This window comes from Leucopleurus acutus (genome assembly GCF_964270905.1).
Source record: "Leucopleurus acutus genome assembly, chromosome: 1".
In the NCBI taxonomy this organism is placed as follows: Eukaryota; Metazoa; Chordata; class Mammalia; order Artiodactyla; family Delphinidae; genus Leucopleurus; species Leucopleurus acutus.
The window spans coordinates 136,925,665-136,939,582 of record NC_139142.1 but is presented as its reverse complement, the minus strand read 5'-3'; the positions used below and the strand labels follow the sequence as shown (position 1 = coordinate 136,939,582).

The 13,918-nt window shown below is 50.2% G+C and overlaps 1 protein-coding gene across 1 annotated transcript in view; it reads left to right on the top strand.

The window, feature by feature from the left end:
• ITGA11 (integrin subunit alpha 11) overlaps positions 1-6,223 on the top strand; it is a gene marked incomplete at its 3' end in the record, with an annotated part of 123,230 nt that extends 117,007 nt beyond the window's left edge. Inside the window, exons 25-30 of the mRNA XM_082846243.1 lie at positions 56-169; positions 372-458; positions 1,767-1,877; positions 1,975-2,070; positions 5,350-5,463; positions 6,152-6,223. Coding sequence (XP_082702369.1) covers positions 56-169; positions 372-458; positions 1,767-1,877; positions 1,975-2,070; positions 5,350-5,463; positions 6,152-6,223 — 594 coding nt within the window. The remainder of the gene's footprint in view (positions 1-55; positions 170-371; positions 459-1,766; positions 1,878-1,974; positions 2,071-5,349; positions 5,464-6,151) is intronic.
• Positions 6,224-13,918: the final 7,695 nt, after the last annotated feature.

The following is a 13,918-nucleotide window of genomic DNA, read 5'->3' as shown; positions in this document are numbered from 1 at the left end:
TCCACCCCCCAACTGCTGCTGGGTGTACTGACACCTCCCCCCACTCTGGCCACAGATCCAAAACTTGGGCTTGTTCCCCATCCACGGGGTGATGATGAAGTTCACTGTTCCCATCGCAACCAGGGGTGGCAACCGGCTGCTGCTGCTGAAGGGCTTCCTCGCTGACCAGGTACCCATGCCCCGGGGGGCCAGCACAGGGGAGGGGACAAACATATCCCTAGGTGTGCCCCCAAGTCCCCAGACCTCCGCTCCTTCTCCCGAGCCCAGGGCCAGCCGGGCCTTCTCTGGGCAGAGGAGGAGAGAGGACCGTGTCCGGGACGCCGAGTCTGCCAGTGCTGGTGGTGAGGCTGGTTGCGTGTGTCCTCGTGCAGGCAAACACGTCCTGTAACATCTGGGGGAACAGCACTGAGTACCGGCACGCCCCGACGGAGGAGGACCTGAGTCGTGCCCCACAGCTGGTGAGTGTCCCCTGCACCAAGAGCCCCGGGGGACAAGGAGAGGGGGCTGCCTGAGCTCCTTGTCCAATAGTTTGTCCAGAAGAGCTTGTCAAGCACCTCTATGTCCCAACCTCAAACTGAAAGGACACAGAATAAGAAAAAGATACTTCTTCCCTTAGTGAGCTCACCATCTCATAGGAGACATGGGATTGAGTGTAAAGAAGCCAAGTAGCGAGGCTGGGATACGTGTCAAGTGAGGGGCGGTGGAGCAGACAACCTCGAGTAGAGAAGCAGGGGTCGTGGACTTGCCCCTGTGCCTAAAAGGGCCGGTAGGATATGGACAAGCAGAGGGAGGAGGAAGGAGTAAGACCACACGGGGCTTGTATTGGAGACACTGACCACATCACCTGGGGCCTCCCTGCCCCCAGAGATGGAAGGCAGCCCAGCTCCCACTCCTGAGGCCCTCCCCAAGACATCTGCTAGTGTCCAGGTTTCTGTTCCCAGGGCTGCCTCTGTCCCCACATACCAATTTCTGAGCGTGCCTTCACTATTCCTTACCCAAATAAAAACCTTAGCTATTTTCATTTTGTTCATTTTCAAATGCCTCACACAAAGCATCTTTGGCGTGTAGTGCGCTTTACTGAAGACTTGAACTTGGGTGGGGTGAGGTGGCTGCGAGGGAGCAACACAAGTAAGTTTAACCTGATAAATCTTAATTATTTGATGATTTGTTTGGGTTTTCTATTAGGACGGTGGTATCTGCAAGTAATGATAGTTTTAGTTTTACCACTCAATCCTTTTAAATTGTTTTTCTTGTCTTATTGCTCTGGCTATAAGGGCAATGGTAAACAGAAATGATGACCGTCTTGTCTTGATCCTGCTTTTAAAGGGATTATTTTTAATTTTTCATTATTAAATGCGATACTTGCCACAGACATTTTAAAATAAGCACCCTTATTCAGATTCAGGACATTCCCTGGGAGTTTTTATCATAAACAGAAGTTGGATTTCATAAAAGGCTTTTTCCTGCATCTGTTGCAGTAATACTATCATTTTCCCTTTAATGCGTTTGTATGGTGGTGACATTTATAGGTGCCCTAACGTTGACCCAAAGTTCTGTTCCTGAAATACACCCAGTTATGCACAACTTCAAGTGGAGCATCGGATATACCGTCCTTACCTTGTCCTCCACCCCCATCCCCTTCCTTCTTCCTTGTCCTCTGCCCCTCCTACCTCAGGAACAAAACCCCACTTGGTCAAGCTGGGCAGCTGAGCCATCTCTCTGGTGGCCAAGCCCCTGCTCACCCTAAGACCCACCTTCTCTTTCAGAATCACAGCAACGCTGATGTAGTTTCCATCAACTGCAATGTGAGGCTGGCCCCCAACCAGGAAATCAGTTTCCATCTGCTGGGGAACCTGTGGTTGAGGTCCCTAAAAGCAGTAAGTAGAGCCCCGGGGGCCAGGCTGGAGGAGGCAGGTGCTGGGGAGTCTCCCCCCGGAGAGGGGCCAGAACCTGACAAGGCCTCTGATTACACAGCTCAAGTACAAGTTGATGAGAATCACAGTCCATGCAGCCTTGCAGAGGCAGTTCCACAGCCCTTTCATCTTCCGCGAGGAGGATCCCAGCCGCCAGGTGAGCACTGGGAACCCTGCAGACCTGGGCCTGGGCCAGGCCAGCTTGGGGAAGGGTAGCCCCTTCCCCGAGAGTTTTCCTACGCCCCCTGCAGGAGAGAGATGGACAGGCCTGCCAGCAGTTAGTGCGGCATCAGAGGTGAGGGAAAATCAAGACAGACAGGCTGTTAGGGGCAAAACTGGGGAGAACAGGGCCAGAAATAGGCATTGGCGCTGTCGCTCGGGGGCACCGAGCGCTGCACCTCAACAGCCCCCGGAGGCGAAGAAGGAGGGACACCTGCGTGTTTTGCACTAGAGGAAGCGGAAGTACAACCCAGGCCTGCCTGCCTGCCCACCTGCTTCAGGGCGGCGAGGCTGGGTCTCGGCAGGCTGGCAGCCTAGAACGGCCAGCCAACCCTCCCCTCCCCATGCATCCGCGCCTCAAATCTAATGAATGAAGTCTGCTGCGAACTGAAGTTGTGAAGACCGAGGGACTCGAGCTACCTCTGAACGGGAACTCTTTTTGAATTGAGTAAAACTGGACTGTCTCCGCTCAGACTGGCTTGAATCAGGGTCTAGGAAAGGGGTGAGGCTCCCTGTGGTGCCCTCTGGGAAAATGAGAAATTGGGTCTTGAAAAAAAGGCGGGTCCTCTGGAAGGAGCCGGGCGTCTCGGGCGTGGGACGCTGCTGCCCTCCACTGGCCACATCCCCAGCCCTGGCCTGGGCTCCGGGTGAGCGTCCGGTACCAGATGCGCAGTCACCCACCAGCCCCACCCCAGGAGACACTGGAGAGCAAAATGGGCCTGGTCAGGAAGCCAGACCTCCACAAAACACACACGTCGATCCCAAACAGCGTGTGGGTGTGCCAGGCGGAGGGGGAGCCGGCACAGACGCCCGAGGCAGCATTCAGCAGATCCACCCGAGGAGCTGTTTTATTTGTTCCTTCTTCAGCATTTGTCAGGTGTTCATCCTGTGACTCAGGCTCACCCCCCAGATGAATTAGGCAGACAAGGGGGCAAGGACAACGAAGTGTGGGTGCAGTCTGGGGGAGAGCACAGGTGCTGGCATGGGGGTTGGTCAGAGCAAGCCATGTCCAGGGAAGGCTTTCTGGAGGAGACGGTCCACTTGACCTGAATCTTGAGAGACATGTGGGAATTTTCCAGGCAATCACGCGAGAAGAGGCATGGTACAGACACCCCACGCACACACAGACCACCCCTTTCTCCGCACTAGTCCATTTGTCATTTACTAGTTTAAGTGATTTCTCCTTCCACTCCCACTTCCCACCCCCAAAAACCCCTCTTATACACTCTGGATGCCTCACTTCTCTTAGAAAGCCAGCAACCCAAAATTTAAGGCCCTGTTGCCTTGGCTCTGTGCGAGGTGCTGGTGTGGGAAGGCAGAGCCAGCTCCCAGCCTTCAGGGATGGAAAGAGCATAGAAGGGACCTGCTGTTGGTGGAGCCCTACCTATGTGCCGGGCACCGCAACAGACACTTGCCGTGTTACCCTGCTTACTCCTCACAGCACTGTGAGGGGCGTCCCCACGTCTATTTTTCAGATATGGAAACGGAGGCTGTGTGAGGTAAGGCGGAAGGGGAGCAGGCTTGCCTCAAGGTGAATAGAGTGTCACTGGCCAAGCCGGGCTCCGCCATGCTGTCGTGGGTGCGTTCGTTCAGGCTTTCAGCGCGTTGACTGAGCTCCTCCTCTGTCCCAGGCACTGTTCCAGGCACTGAGGATAGAGCAGTGAGCAAAATAGATAAAGCCCCTGCTCTCCCTGGAGCTGACACTCTAGATGGGGGTGGGGGGAAGAGTCAACGAACATAAATACATACAATGTCAGTGGTGATAAGGTCTGCCCAGAAAAATGCAGGTGCGTAAGGGTGGAGACAAGGGGTGTTATTTTATACAGGGAGACTGGGGAAAGCCTATAAGGGGACAGCAGACAGAGACTAGAAGAAATACAGTGGTGTCATGCAGCGAAGCGGGTTGGGGGAGCCCCATGCAAAGCCCCAGCAGCAGGCGTGTGCTGGGCGTGTTGGCAGCCGGGTGGCTGAGGGCTGGAGTAGAGAGAGCAAGGGGCAGAGGAGGAGATGAGGCCGGCGAGATAAGCAGGGCCGGAGGGTGCAGGGCCTTGCAGGCCGGGACAAGGACTCTGTTTTTCACTCTGAGGAAGATGGGGAAACCTGGAGGACAGAGCAGAGCAGAGAGTAAATCCCCTGCCTCTGGCTACTATTCCAAGAACAGACTGTAGGGGGCGATACACAAGCAGAAGGGGCAGCTAGGTGGCTGCTGCGGTCTCCAGGTGGGAGATGAGGGTGCTCAGTCCAAAGAGGTAGCCTTGGTGGTGGCAGGAGTGGCCACATTCTGGGTGTTTCAAAGGTAGAGCAGATAGACTTTGCCGGAGTCCACGTGGGTGTGAAAGTGAGAGTCAGTGACCAATACAAGAAGCAAGAGCAAGGAAGGACAAGGCTGCCATTTGCTTTGAGGGGAAAGATGTTGAAGGAACAGGTTTGAGGGTGAGGAGTGAGATCAGGAGTTTACTTGGGGACGTGTTAAAGATGCCAGGCAGGCCGAGTAGACAGTTGGATATGAGTCTGGAATGCAGTGGAGAGTCCAGGAAGAAGGTAGCAATGTGAAAGCATCAGCAGGCGTAAAGATGGTTACGGCCCTAGGACTGAGTGAGCTTCCCCGGGGCTGCGTTAGGGCTCTCACGGCCCTGGGCACTTTTGCTTTCAGGGCCTTACTCCATAACCAAGATTTTTTTAAAAAGCATTATTTTCTGACTTGGTCTGTATAAAGACAAATATAATCCAGACAAGATTATATTTTTTTATTCTAACTTTAAAAGAAATTAGAACACTTCTGTGGACCCCTAAAAGCACCATGGACCCTGGGCGCCGTGCCCACGGTGCCTACTCCATAAGTCAGCCCCGAGCTCACCAGAGCCATGGGACACACCAACACTTAGGAAGCAGCAAAGAGAGCAAGAAAGAGTGTCCCATGTGGTAGAAGGAGAAAGCAGGGAGAGTGGAGTGGCCCCAGGCCCAAGGCAGAAAGCGTCTCAAAGAGGAGGTGGGATCACTTGGTCACTTAAGTCAGATGTCTGCTGCACCAGGGCTGGGAGCTCCGATGCCTCTCAGCAGGCTGGTGCAACCCATCCCTTCAGCATCTCCCTGAGGAAGGGGATGCAGCTCTCCCACCAGGTGCCTGCTGTCTCCTACCCTCCTGCCCCTCCCCAGGCTACCACCTGGGCCCCAGAACAGTAGCGCTGTTGACCTGGCCTCACCCCTCACCTTGCAGATCACATTTGAGATCTCCAAGCAAGAGGACTCACAGATCCCCATCTGGATCATCATGGGCAGCTCCCTGGGGGGCCTCCTGCTGCTGGCGCTGCTGGTCCTGGCACTGTGGAAGGTGAGGGCCCCCGCAGGGTGCAGGTGGGGGGCAGCATCCTGGCCGTCCGGGCCTGGGGCCTCCGCCTCTGAGCTCTGTGGCCAGTCCCCATGTTCTCCTCCGCGTGGGAGCTGGGGCCCACCCAGCCTCCTCCCCAGAACTTGCCGACTCCTCACCACAGCAGGCAGATGGGCTAGGGCCACCAAAGGGTACTCAGCCTACAGCTCCAACCCTTTTGTGGGTCCCTCTGAGAACCTAATGAAAGCTAGCCTTCCTCTGATCAGAAAAAAAGCAAGCACACGCAGCCACAAAATGTCTCCAACCATGTCAAACTGTTAAGAAGCCCCCCAAAAGCCCTGCTCCGTCTCTGAGCCTCAGGCTAAGAACCCCTGGTCTCAGCCTCTTCCTGTTATAGATGAGGTGAAGGAGGCCCAGAGAGGGGTGTTGACTAGGGCAGCGTCAAAGAGCATGACTGCTTGCCTCTTGACACAGGCTCCGTCCACTTGGCTCCAGCCTCCCTGTCACCAATTAAGTGGCCCGTTGTGCAGCCTGGCGGTGGTAGGGGAGATATGCAGCATGAGCTGGGGCGTTCGGGGAAGGCTTCTGAGGAAAGAAGCCTTAAGAGAGTGAGTGAAGGGAGAGCAGGAAGGGGAGACAGGCCCTGTCCACCCTGCCCACCCCTGAGATTTCTCCCTTTGCCTTCCCACAGCTCGGCTTCTTTAAAAGTGCCAAGCGCAGGAGGGAGCCCGGCCTGGACCCCACCCCCAAAGTGCTGGAGTGAGGCTCCGGGGGAGGCTGAGAGTTGATGGGGGCCAGGACACGGGCCCAGGCAGTGTGCAGGCCCGTGGCCCACCGAGCTGGGGTGGAGAGGACGCCGGCTCGCTTTGCACTTGACCTCATCTCCTGAGAGACCAAGTCTGCTCCCTCTGAAAAGAACTCAAGTCAGTTTTAAGAGGGACTGTCCTACTGGGAGCCATGGTACCTCCAACACAGATCCCTAGGAATTTAAAGGGACCCCCCCCAAGGTACACCCCAAAGCCGCCCCCAGGCTCTGTGGGGGCATTTGCTGCCCCCATCACTAAGGTGCTAGAAATTCGTCGTCACCCCATGCTCAGAAGAAACCCAGAGGGGAAGACTACAAATGCAAACCCACTCTGCCCTCTCCAGGCCTCTAGTTCCAGTGGGACCTAAGGGGACAGCAGATCTGCACTCTGCGCTGTCCTCCCACCCCAACGCTGTCCATGGCTCCCGAGTCTCCTCACCCCTTCCCCAGGCCGGAGATAGGTCCCCGGAGTGCCCCCTGCCTGAGGGGCCCAGCGGTGACAGCTATTGGCCTGGATGAAGACAGACTCTGGGACGCGGAGACTGTGATGGACGGGCAGCTGGGACCTAGGAGACTGGGCACCCACCAAGATGCGGAGGTGGGCGGGCTCTCCCGCATCCCCACCGTGCGTTCACACTGACCACCGCCCACATCCCCTCCCAACATGCTCTCAGCAGCTGCAGGCCTGCAGCTGCCACCCCTCTTGCTGCTTTTGTTCCTGGGAGCCTGGCGGAAGTGTGGATGACGCAATCCCCAGGCTCCACGGTCCCACTTCGTCTTCCACCGCAGCCTGTCCCGATGCGATGGCAAGGCTGCAGGCCGTGGGCAGGGGTAGAGGTGGGGGGCCTCCCCTCCCTGCATCACCCCCTCCCGACACACACACACACACACACACACACACACAGCCTCTCACAGCCTCCCATCCCTCCCTTCCGACCACCCATCACCCATCACCCATGGGGGAGAAGGGCTGGACCAGTGCTGAGGGGTCCTCCCTGGAATGCACTGGATAAAGCTGGTGCAGGAACCCCCGGAGCCTGTGCAGCCTTGGTGGCAAGTGTCTGATCTGCCAGCCCATGGGACAAGTGACTACCAATGACAGCACCCCGAGGACAAGAGGCATGCCTGGTGCCCAGCCGAGTAATTTATGCCTTAACTTTGTTGTGAGGTAGGAATGAAGGGGGGATACATCAAAGGCATCTGTCCCCTGTCACATAGTACGACCTTTACTGTCGTAAATATTTTAAAGAAATTTTTAAAAATACAGTGTTTAAAAACAACTAAGAGGCTGCCATCCCTTTTGTGGGCAGAGCATGTCCTAGTGAGCCACACTCTTTGAGGACAGGAGGTGGATGAGGGGCTCCCTGCTTCTTTCCCATTGTCTCTAGATGTTTGGAAGGGACTCGTCCACCCTTTGCTCCCCACAACATCCCCTCCCAGTGGCTGCCTGGTCTGGGATGGACATCTCCAGTGATGGAGCACTCCCTCCCCCTTTCCCTCCCTCCCAAGCCCACCTGTTCCATCTTTGGCCAGTTTAGATGGTTGAAACCCACATGTCACTGTAGCTTCTACCCCTTCGTTCCTGCTCTTTCCTCTAAGGCCTCCCAGATTTCTCTAGGCTGGCATCTCAGTGCTAACTTTCAGACCCTGACTTCTAGTTTCTTCACCTTTACCCACAGACTCCTCTTAAACTTAGTTGTCTCCGTTCTATTCTCATGCCTTTGGAATCTCAAGAAGCCAGTAGAATCTTAGAAATTATTTGGTCCTGTTCCCCCATAGATGAGGACGCTCAGAACCAGAGAAGTTAAGAGAGCCCCAGGTTCCACAGCAAAATCCAGACTAATCCCAGGACTGCTGTCTCTCAAGCCAGACTGTCGTGCTAGCCCAGCCTTAGAAGGGCTTCGTGAAGGATTAGAAGGAATTGACATGAAGTCACTCGTCACTCTTTATGGGAATATTTTCTCTCAAATGGTGAAACCAAAATCAGAAGGTAACATTTTAAAATCGTATTTCATTTGCGTCACCACCCTCATGAATGGAGTAGTCTGGCTAAAGGAGAATCGATGACCCCGCACCCAAAAGTGCTTGTTTGGTCTGGCACCAAGTCTTTCTGTCAAACGCCGTCAACTCTGAGAACGCTTTCACGTGAAACCAGACTTTCAGAGGTTGGCATTCACATTTTTAAAATCTGCCATGTGCAGCCACGGTGCAGGCCAAACAAAATGCATCTGCAGGTCAGATGCAGCCCAGAGGTCACCGAATTGCAACCCCTGGACTCAGAGGCAGCCTTTATCCCCAGGAGGTCATAGTCCCTCCATGTCCTCCCCTACCCTAGGCCAAGAACAACTAAATGGTCAAAAGGTGGAAAAAATGGGAGGCTTGTTTGTATCTTCAAGACCTTCAGCCCTTGCACTGTGTCGCTCTCCTCTCTCTCTTATCAATTCTCCCTTTCTGACATTATTTGCTCTGGGGTATAAATGTCCATGGCTGGCCTTAAATGTGCTGGTAGGGCAAGCAGAGAAGATACATTTTACATGGAGCAAAGCCTCATGCTAGAGCAGCGTTTCTCAGGCCTGGCTGCACATTAGAATCACCTGGAAGCTTTAAACGCTACCTATACAAGGCCCCACCCCCGGGAGTCAGACTTGATTGGTTGGGAGAGGGGCCAGGGCATCACTTGTGTTTCAGAGTTCCCCTGGCGACTCCAGTGTGCTGAGCGTTGAGGTCAACAGGCAGGTGAATATGTAGGCTAGAAAGCGAACAACAAAAAAGGGGTTTACGTGCACAAGTGACCTTCTGTGCTGAGTAATGGGAACTGTGTTGTCATCGTAATGCTGTTCAGGTTTACTTGGCTCCCGCCTGCAGTTTAGAAGACTTTCTCGTTGCAGCAAGTCTCCAGAGTGGAATTTGCTACAGGAGATCACTCAGTTCTTGAGTTGGGGGCACATTTGCTAATGTCCGGGCGGAGGGGGTGATGAACAGCAGCCTCTGAAGCATTTTTAGCATTTTTAGCATTTGGTGGCAAGCTGTCCAAAACGCAACCTCAAATCAACATGAAAATTCATATTATGGTTCATAGATGGGAGTTCTTAGCAATGCTCTCTGTCTGGTAGTTAAGTGTAATTATTTATGGTGGAGCTAAGGAGTGAGCTCAAGAGTGTTAACATGAAGCGTAACCAACTTAAAAAGCCTTTTAGAAGCCTTATCGGCCCATCCTAGACACTACTTCAAAACAGCTGCGCTGATTTCCAGATGGCCTCGTGATACTAAAGCAATTCCACGGCAGGTGAGCGCGCAGGAGGAAAACGTGCCTGGGGCGGGGCCTGACTGCAAACCAAACTACCAGCAGAAGGCGGTTTTAGAATCTGCTCCGTGGACTGTCAGGATTTTTTAAATTCTAGGCTCACTGTCTAGTAGAGGGAAAGGACCTCCAACAGGGAGTTGTGAACTGAGATGTGCAAGATGTTCCGGGGGGTCCCATGTTGATTCTGACATGGTGATATGGTTAGACCCCATGCACAAGGGGCGCCGGCCCTCAGAGAAGATACAAGAGCTGAGGGGCAGACCTTGGGTATCTTTGAGAGAGGCCTCAGGCCCTTGCGCCATCATCCGGTGTTCTGCAGGGAAGTGGACATCAATTATGCTGTCCCTCAGTTCCGGCCAGCTAAGAGTTGAAAAGGAGAAATTCAGGTAAGAGTGCGGCTTCTTTCTGGTGTCAGATGGTGTGGGCGTGTAAGCTCGGAGGGCAGGGTGTGCCTCTTAAAGCGGAGTATCTATCCAGAGCTGAGCGTCTCAAAGTGGGGTCCTGGGGCCACCTAATTCAGAACCTCAGATGACGTTCTACCCCAGACCTCACAGATCCAGCTCCTGTGAGGTAATTTTAAGCACATTAAAATTATAGAACCAGAAATCTAGAGCCGTAAGATTTTGTTATTCTCTAGACTTCAACATCAGTTTTCTTACAGCATGGCCTTTCTCAGCTGCCCTTTAGCCTATCTTGGTGGCAGCAGTCATCGGTAAAAACCCCCCAAGGGGTGTCCTTCCAGTGCCAACAGTGGAGTTTCTGGGCCTTCCTTTTGTTAAGAAAGGTGGTACTTCTTAACGAGATGGGTATCAGGTGAAGGGGGCTAATACAAACACAACACAGAGAGAGAGGAGAATAATTCTTTCCCAGGAAATGTGGGAGAGCTTCTCTGAGACCTTTCCTGGAGGTCTATAAAAGACAAGTTGCTGTCTCCATCAGTATTCAAGAGCTTTTAGCATCCATACTCTCCCAAAATAAGACACGAGACCCTTGGCTTTAAGCCCTAAGATGCCAGGCAGCCTGTAATCGAAGAAGCTGGCTTAATCATGCTTCTTTTCTGGCATATGACTCACTGCAACCACACCTCACCCCAAACATGAAGTGGCCAAGTTTCTCCACCAGATATGCCTTGGGTGATTGACTTAATACAGCCATTAGTAGTGAATGGTCCTGTCTTCACCACACTGACCTTTGTTTTTACCTTTAGCTAATGTCACGTTGCCCTTTATTCTGCACTACTTCTTACCTTTAAAAAAAAATCCCCCCAAATTATCCTTATATTACTATTAATGTCAACTAGATCCCTATCAGAGGACAGTCAAGCTTAATCGCCCACATTAAATCTGCAGAGTGCTTCTGTGTCACTGTCTGTTCCGTTAGCTTTGACATCACACTAAAGTAGGACAGCATGTTCCAAACAAAAACTGAAACCGGAACGTAGGAGCTTTGCTGGTGTAGCTTGAAGGGAGGATTACAAGCCTGGCACCTGGCCTCTGAAACTTCAATAAGATATAGGCTAAAATGTACCTAGCAGACTCACAAGACTCAAAGTAGGGTATGAGCAGAAAAATATTTTTTTTAAGCAGATGGGGGCACCATTCCTTAAGGACTCATCCTTTCTAATCAGTTGTGCATGTTCTTTGTTCCTGTCTCCCTGGTACTATATTAAAAATGATGATGGTAAAGTTTTCTGAAATGTTTTCAGAAAATGGCCCAAGCCAGTGTTCAAAAGTAACATCTTAAACTTTCAAAATTAAAATTTGAGGATAAAATAGAAAATCAGATTTCAAATAGAGACATCTAGCTGGACAACAAGCTTATCAAGGACAGGGACCATGATTCTTATTTTTTGTATTCACATCCCTGATATAGTGCCCGACACACAGTAGGTGCTCGATAAACAGGAATTTCCAACTGTTTCTTCCTACTGGTTGAGGCCAGAGCAAACCCCAGTTCTGTTCTCCGGATGAACTGAGCAAACCAAATTTACAAATCACAGGCAAATTAGAATATATAATTTTGTCTAAGCTTGCCAAAAAGCTAAGCTTTTGTGAGCTACCTGAAATTTGCATCTCATACTGAAATTTTCTAGATCAGGTATCTGATGAAATATATTACTGCCAGCATTTTCTTTTGTCTGGACATCTGTTACTTTAATACAGCAGACATTACTTGAAATACAGGAAAAAAAAAAAAAAGATGATTTAGAATTTGGATGATTTCTGCAGTCCAGTCAGATATTTTTGCCAGGCACAGATCTGGCAGAAATGCTAAGATGAGCTTCTCTGGTACTGGTGTGAGAGTCTTACAGTGAAAGAGCACTGTTCAGCGGGTCAGTAAACTCAGAGCCTACCTCAGGCTCTGACACTTGGTCCTTGTGCAACCTTGGATGGCCGAGTCGCTTCTTTGTGAGCCTGTATCCTCAACTATGAAGTGACAGAGTTGCCCTAAATGATTTTTTCAGATCTCTACAAAGGGACTCACTAAATCTAAATTTGAATGCAAACATGTGCGGAGGATGTGCTCCAGTACCACCCTTTAATACCCTTCTGGTAATCTTAACTATTGTAATTAGGTAAAAGAAAGAAATATGAGGTATGAATACTGGAAATGAGAAGGCAAAAGCATCATTACCTGTGAACGATGATTAGTGTATCTGGGGCATCCAAATGAAGCAAATGAAAAAAAAATTTTTTTAAAAGGGAGGGCTTGCCTGGTGGCGCAGTGGTTGAGAGTCCGCCTGCCGATGCAGGGGACGCGGGTTCGTGCCCCGGTCTGGGAGGATCCCACATGCCGCGGAGCGGCTGGGCCCGTGAGCCATGGCCGCTGAGCCTGCGCGTCCGGAGCCTGTGCTCCGCAACGGGAGAGGCCACAGCAGTGAGAGGCCCGCGCACCGAAAAAAAAAAAAAAAGGGAAATCCATTAAAATGCCTATATCAAAACATGAACATTTAGAAGTATATACAGTGGAAGAAAGGCTCCTCTCTACAATATAAACAAACAAACTAATGATAAAAAAAAAAAAAGGAAGATATTTGCAAGAGCTTTATTAAAAATAAACTTTCTGGTTAGAGAAAAAAGACAAATGAAACATCAGGCCCACTTTTATTAATACTTAACGTTTAGCAGGCACTTCACTGTTTTAAGCACTACATTAAGCGTTTTAATTCTCTCACTTGCTCATCACAACCTAGGTAATATTATTGTCCCAATGTACAGAAACTGCGACTTGGATCGAGGTCACAGAGCTAGTAAGTGATGGAAAGAACCCAGACAGTATTCCTCAGGGTTCCACCACACTGCCAGGTCTACAGAATAGAAGAGAGAACCCAGAAACAGATCCAATTACTTTATGGGAATTTACTTTATGATTCATATCAGTGGAAAATAAGAGAGTTCTTGGCTAGCTGGATCCTTAATCAAAATAAATTCCAGGTAGATAAAAGATTTAAACCAAAGAAGACGAGAAGGAAAGAATGTGGAGAAGAAAGAGGAAAAGCAAAGGGGGGGAGGGGAGAGAGAAGTGGGAGGGAAAAGCCATAAAAGCACTAGAAGAGAACATGGGTAAAAAAGATATGTGAACTTGGAATGGAGACAACTTGACAAGATACAAAATTCAGTAGATATAAAAACTACTAAAAGTCAAAAAACAAACTACAAACTGTGACACGACAGAAAATTTCCTTAAATTTGCAAAGAATTTCTAACACGTAGCAAGAAAAAGACCACAACCCAAAAGCAAACGAAAGAAAAAAGGTCAGTAAATATATGTCAACCTCATTCATAATAAAGGAACACAAATCAGAACCATGAAATATTTTCCATTTCCATCATCTTGGCAAAAACTAAATGATTAGATAATATTTGATGTCAATAAGGATGTAGGGAGACGGAAGGCAACTGGATCACCTCTGTCAAGATTTTAAACACTCAGTCACTAAACCAGAAGTTCCAGAGCTAGAAATGAATTTGTTCTCTGAATACAGTATATAAGCTTGTTCACTGAAGCAGTATTTGGAATATCAGTAAACTGAAAACCTAAAAATCCAACACTAAGGCCTGGTTAAATAAATTTTAAGTCCATCCATAGAATTAAATGCTATAAAATTGTTTTTTAAAAAATCTATACATACCAAAATAAAAAGTCCAAGATATATTAAATGAAAACAAGATGCAGAATAGCATAGGAAAGTTAAAAGTCCATTTGCATTAAAGAAAAAAAACAAAAAGGAGAAAATACACATATATACACATAAAATTCTGGGAAGCTACTCAAAAAACTAGTGAGTACCCTCTGAAGAGTCCAAATGGCAGGCAGAGAGAGATGAAAAAGTAACTTTTTTTTTTACT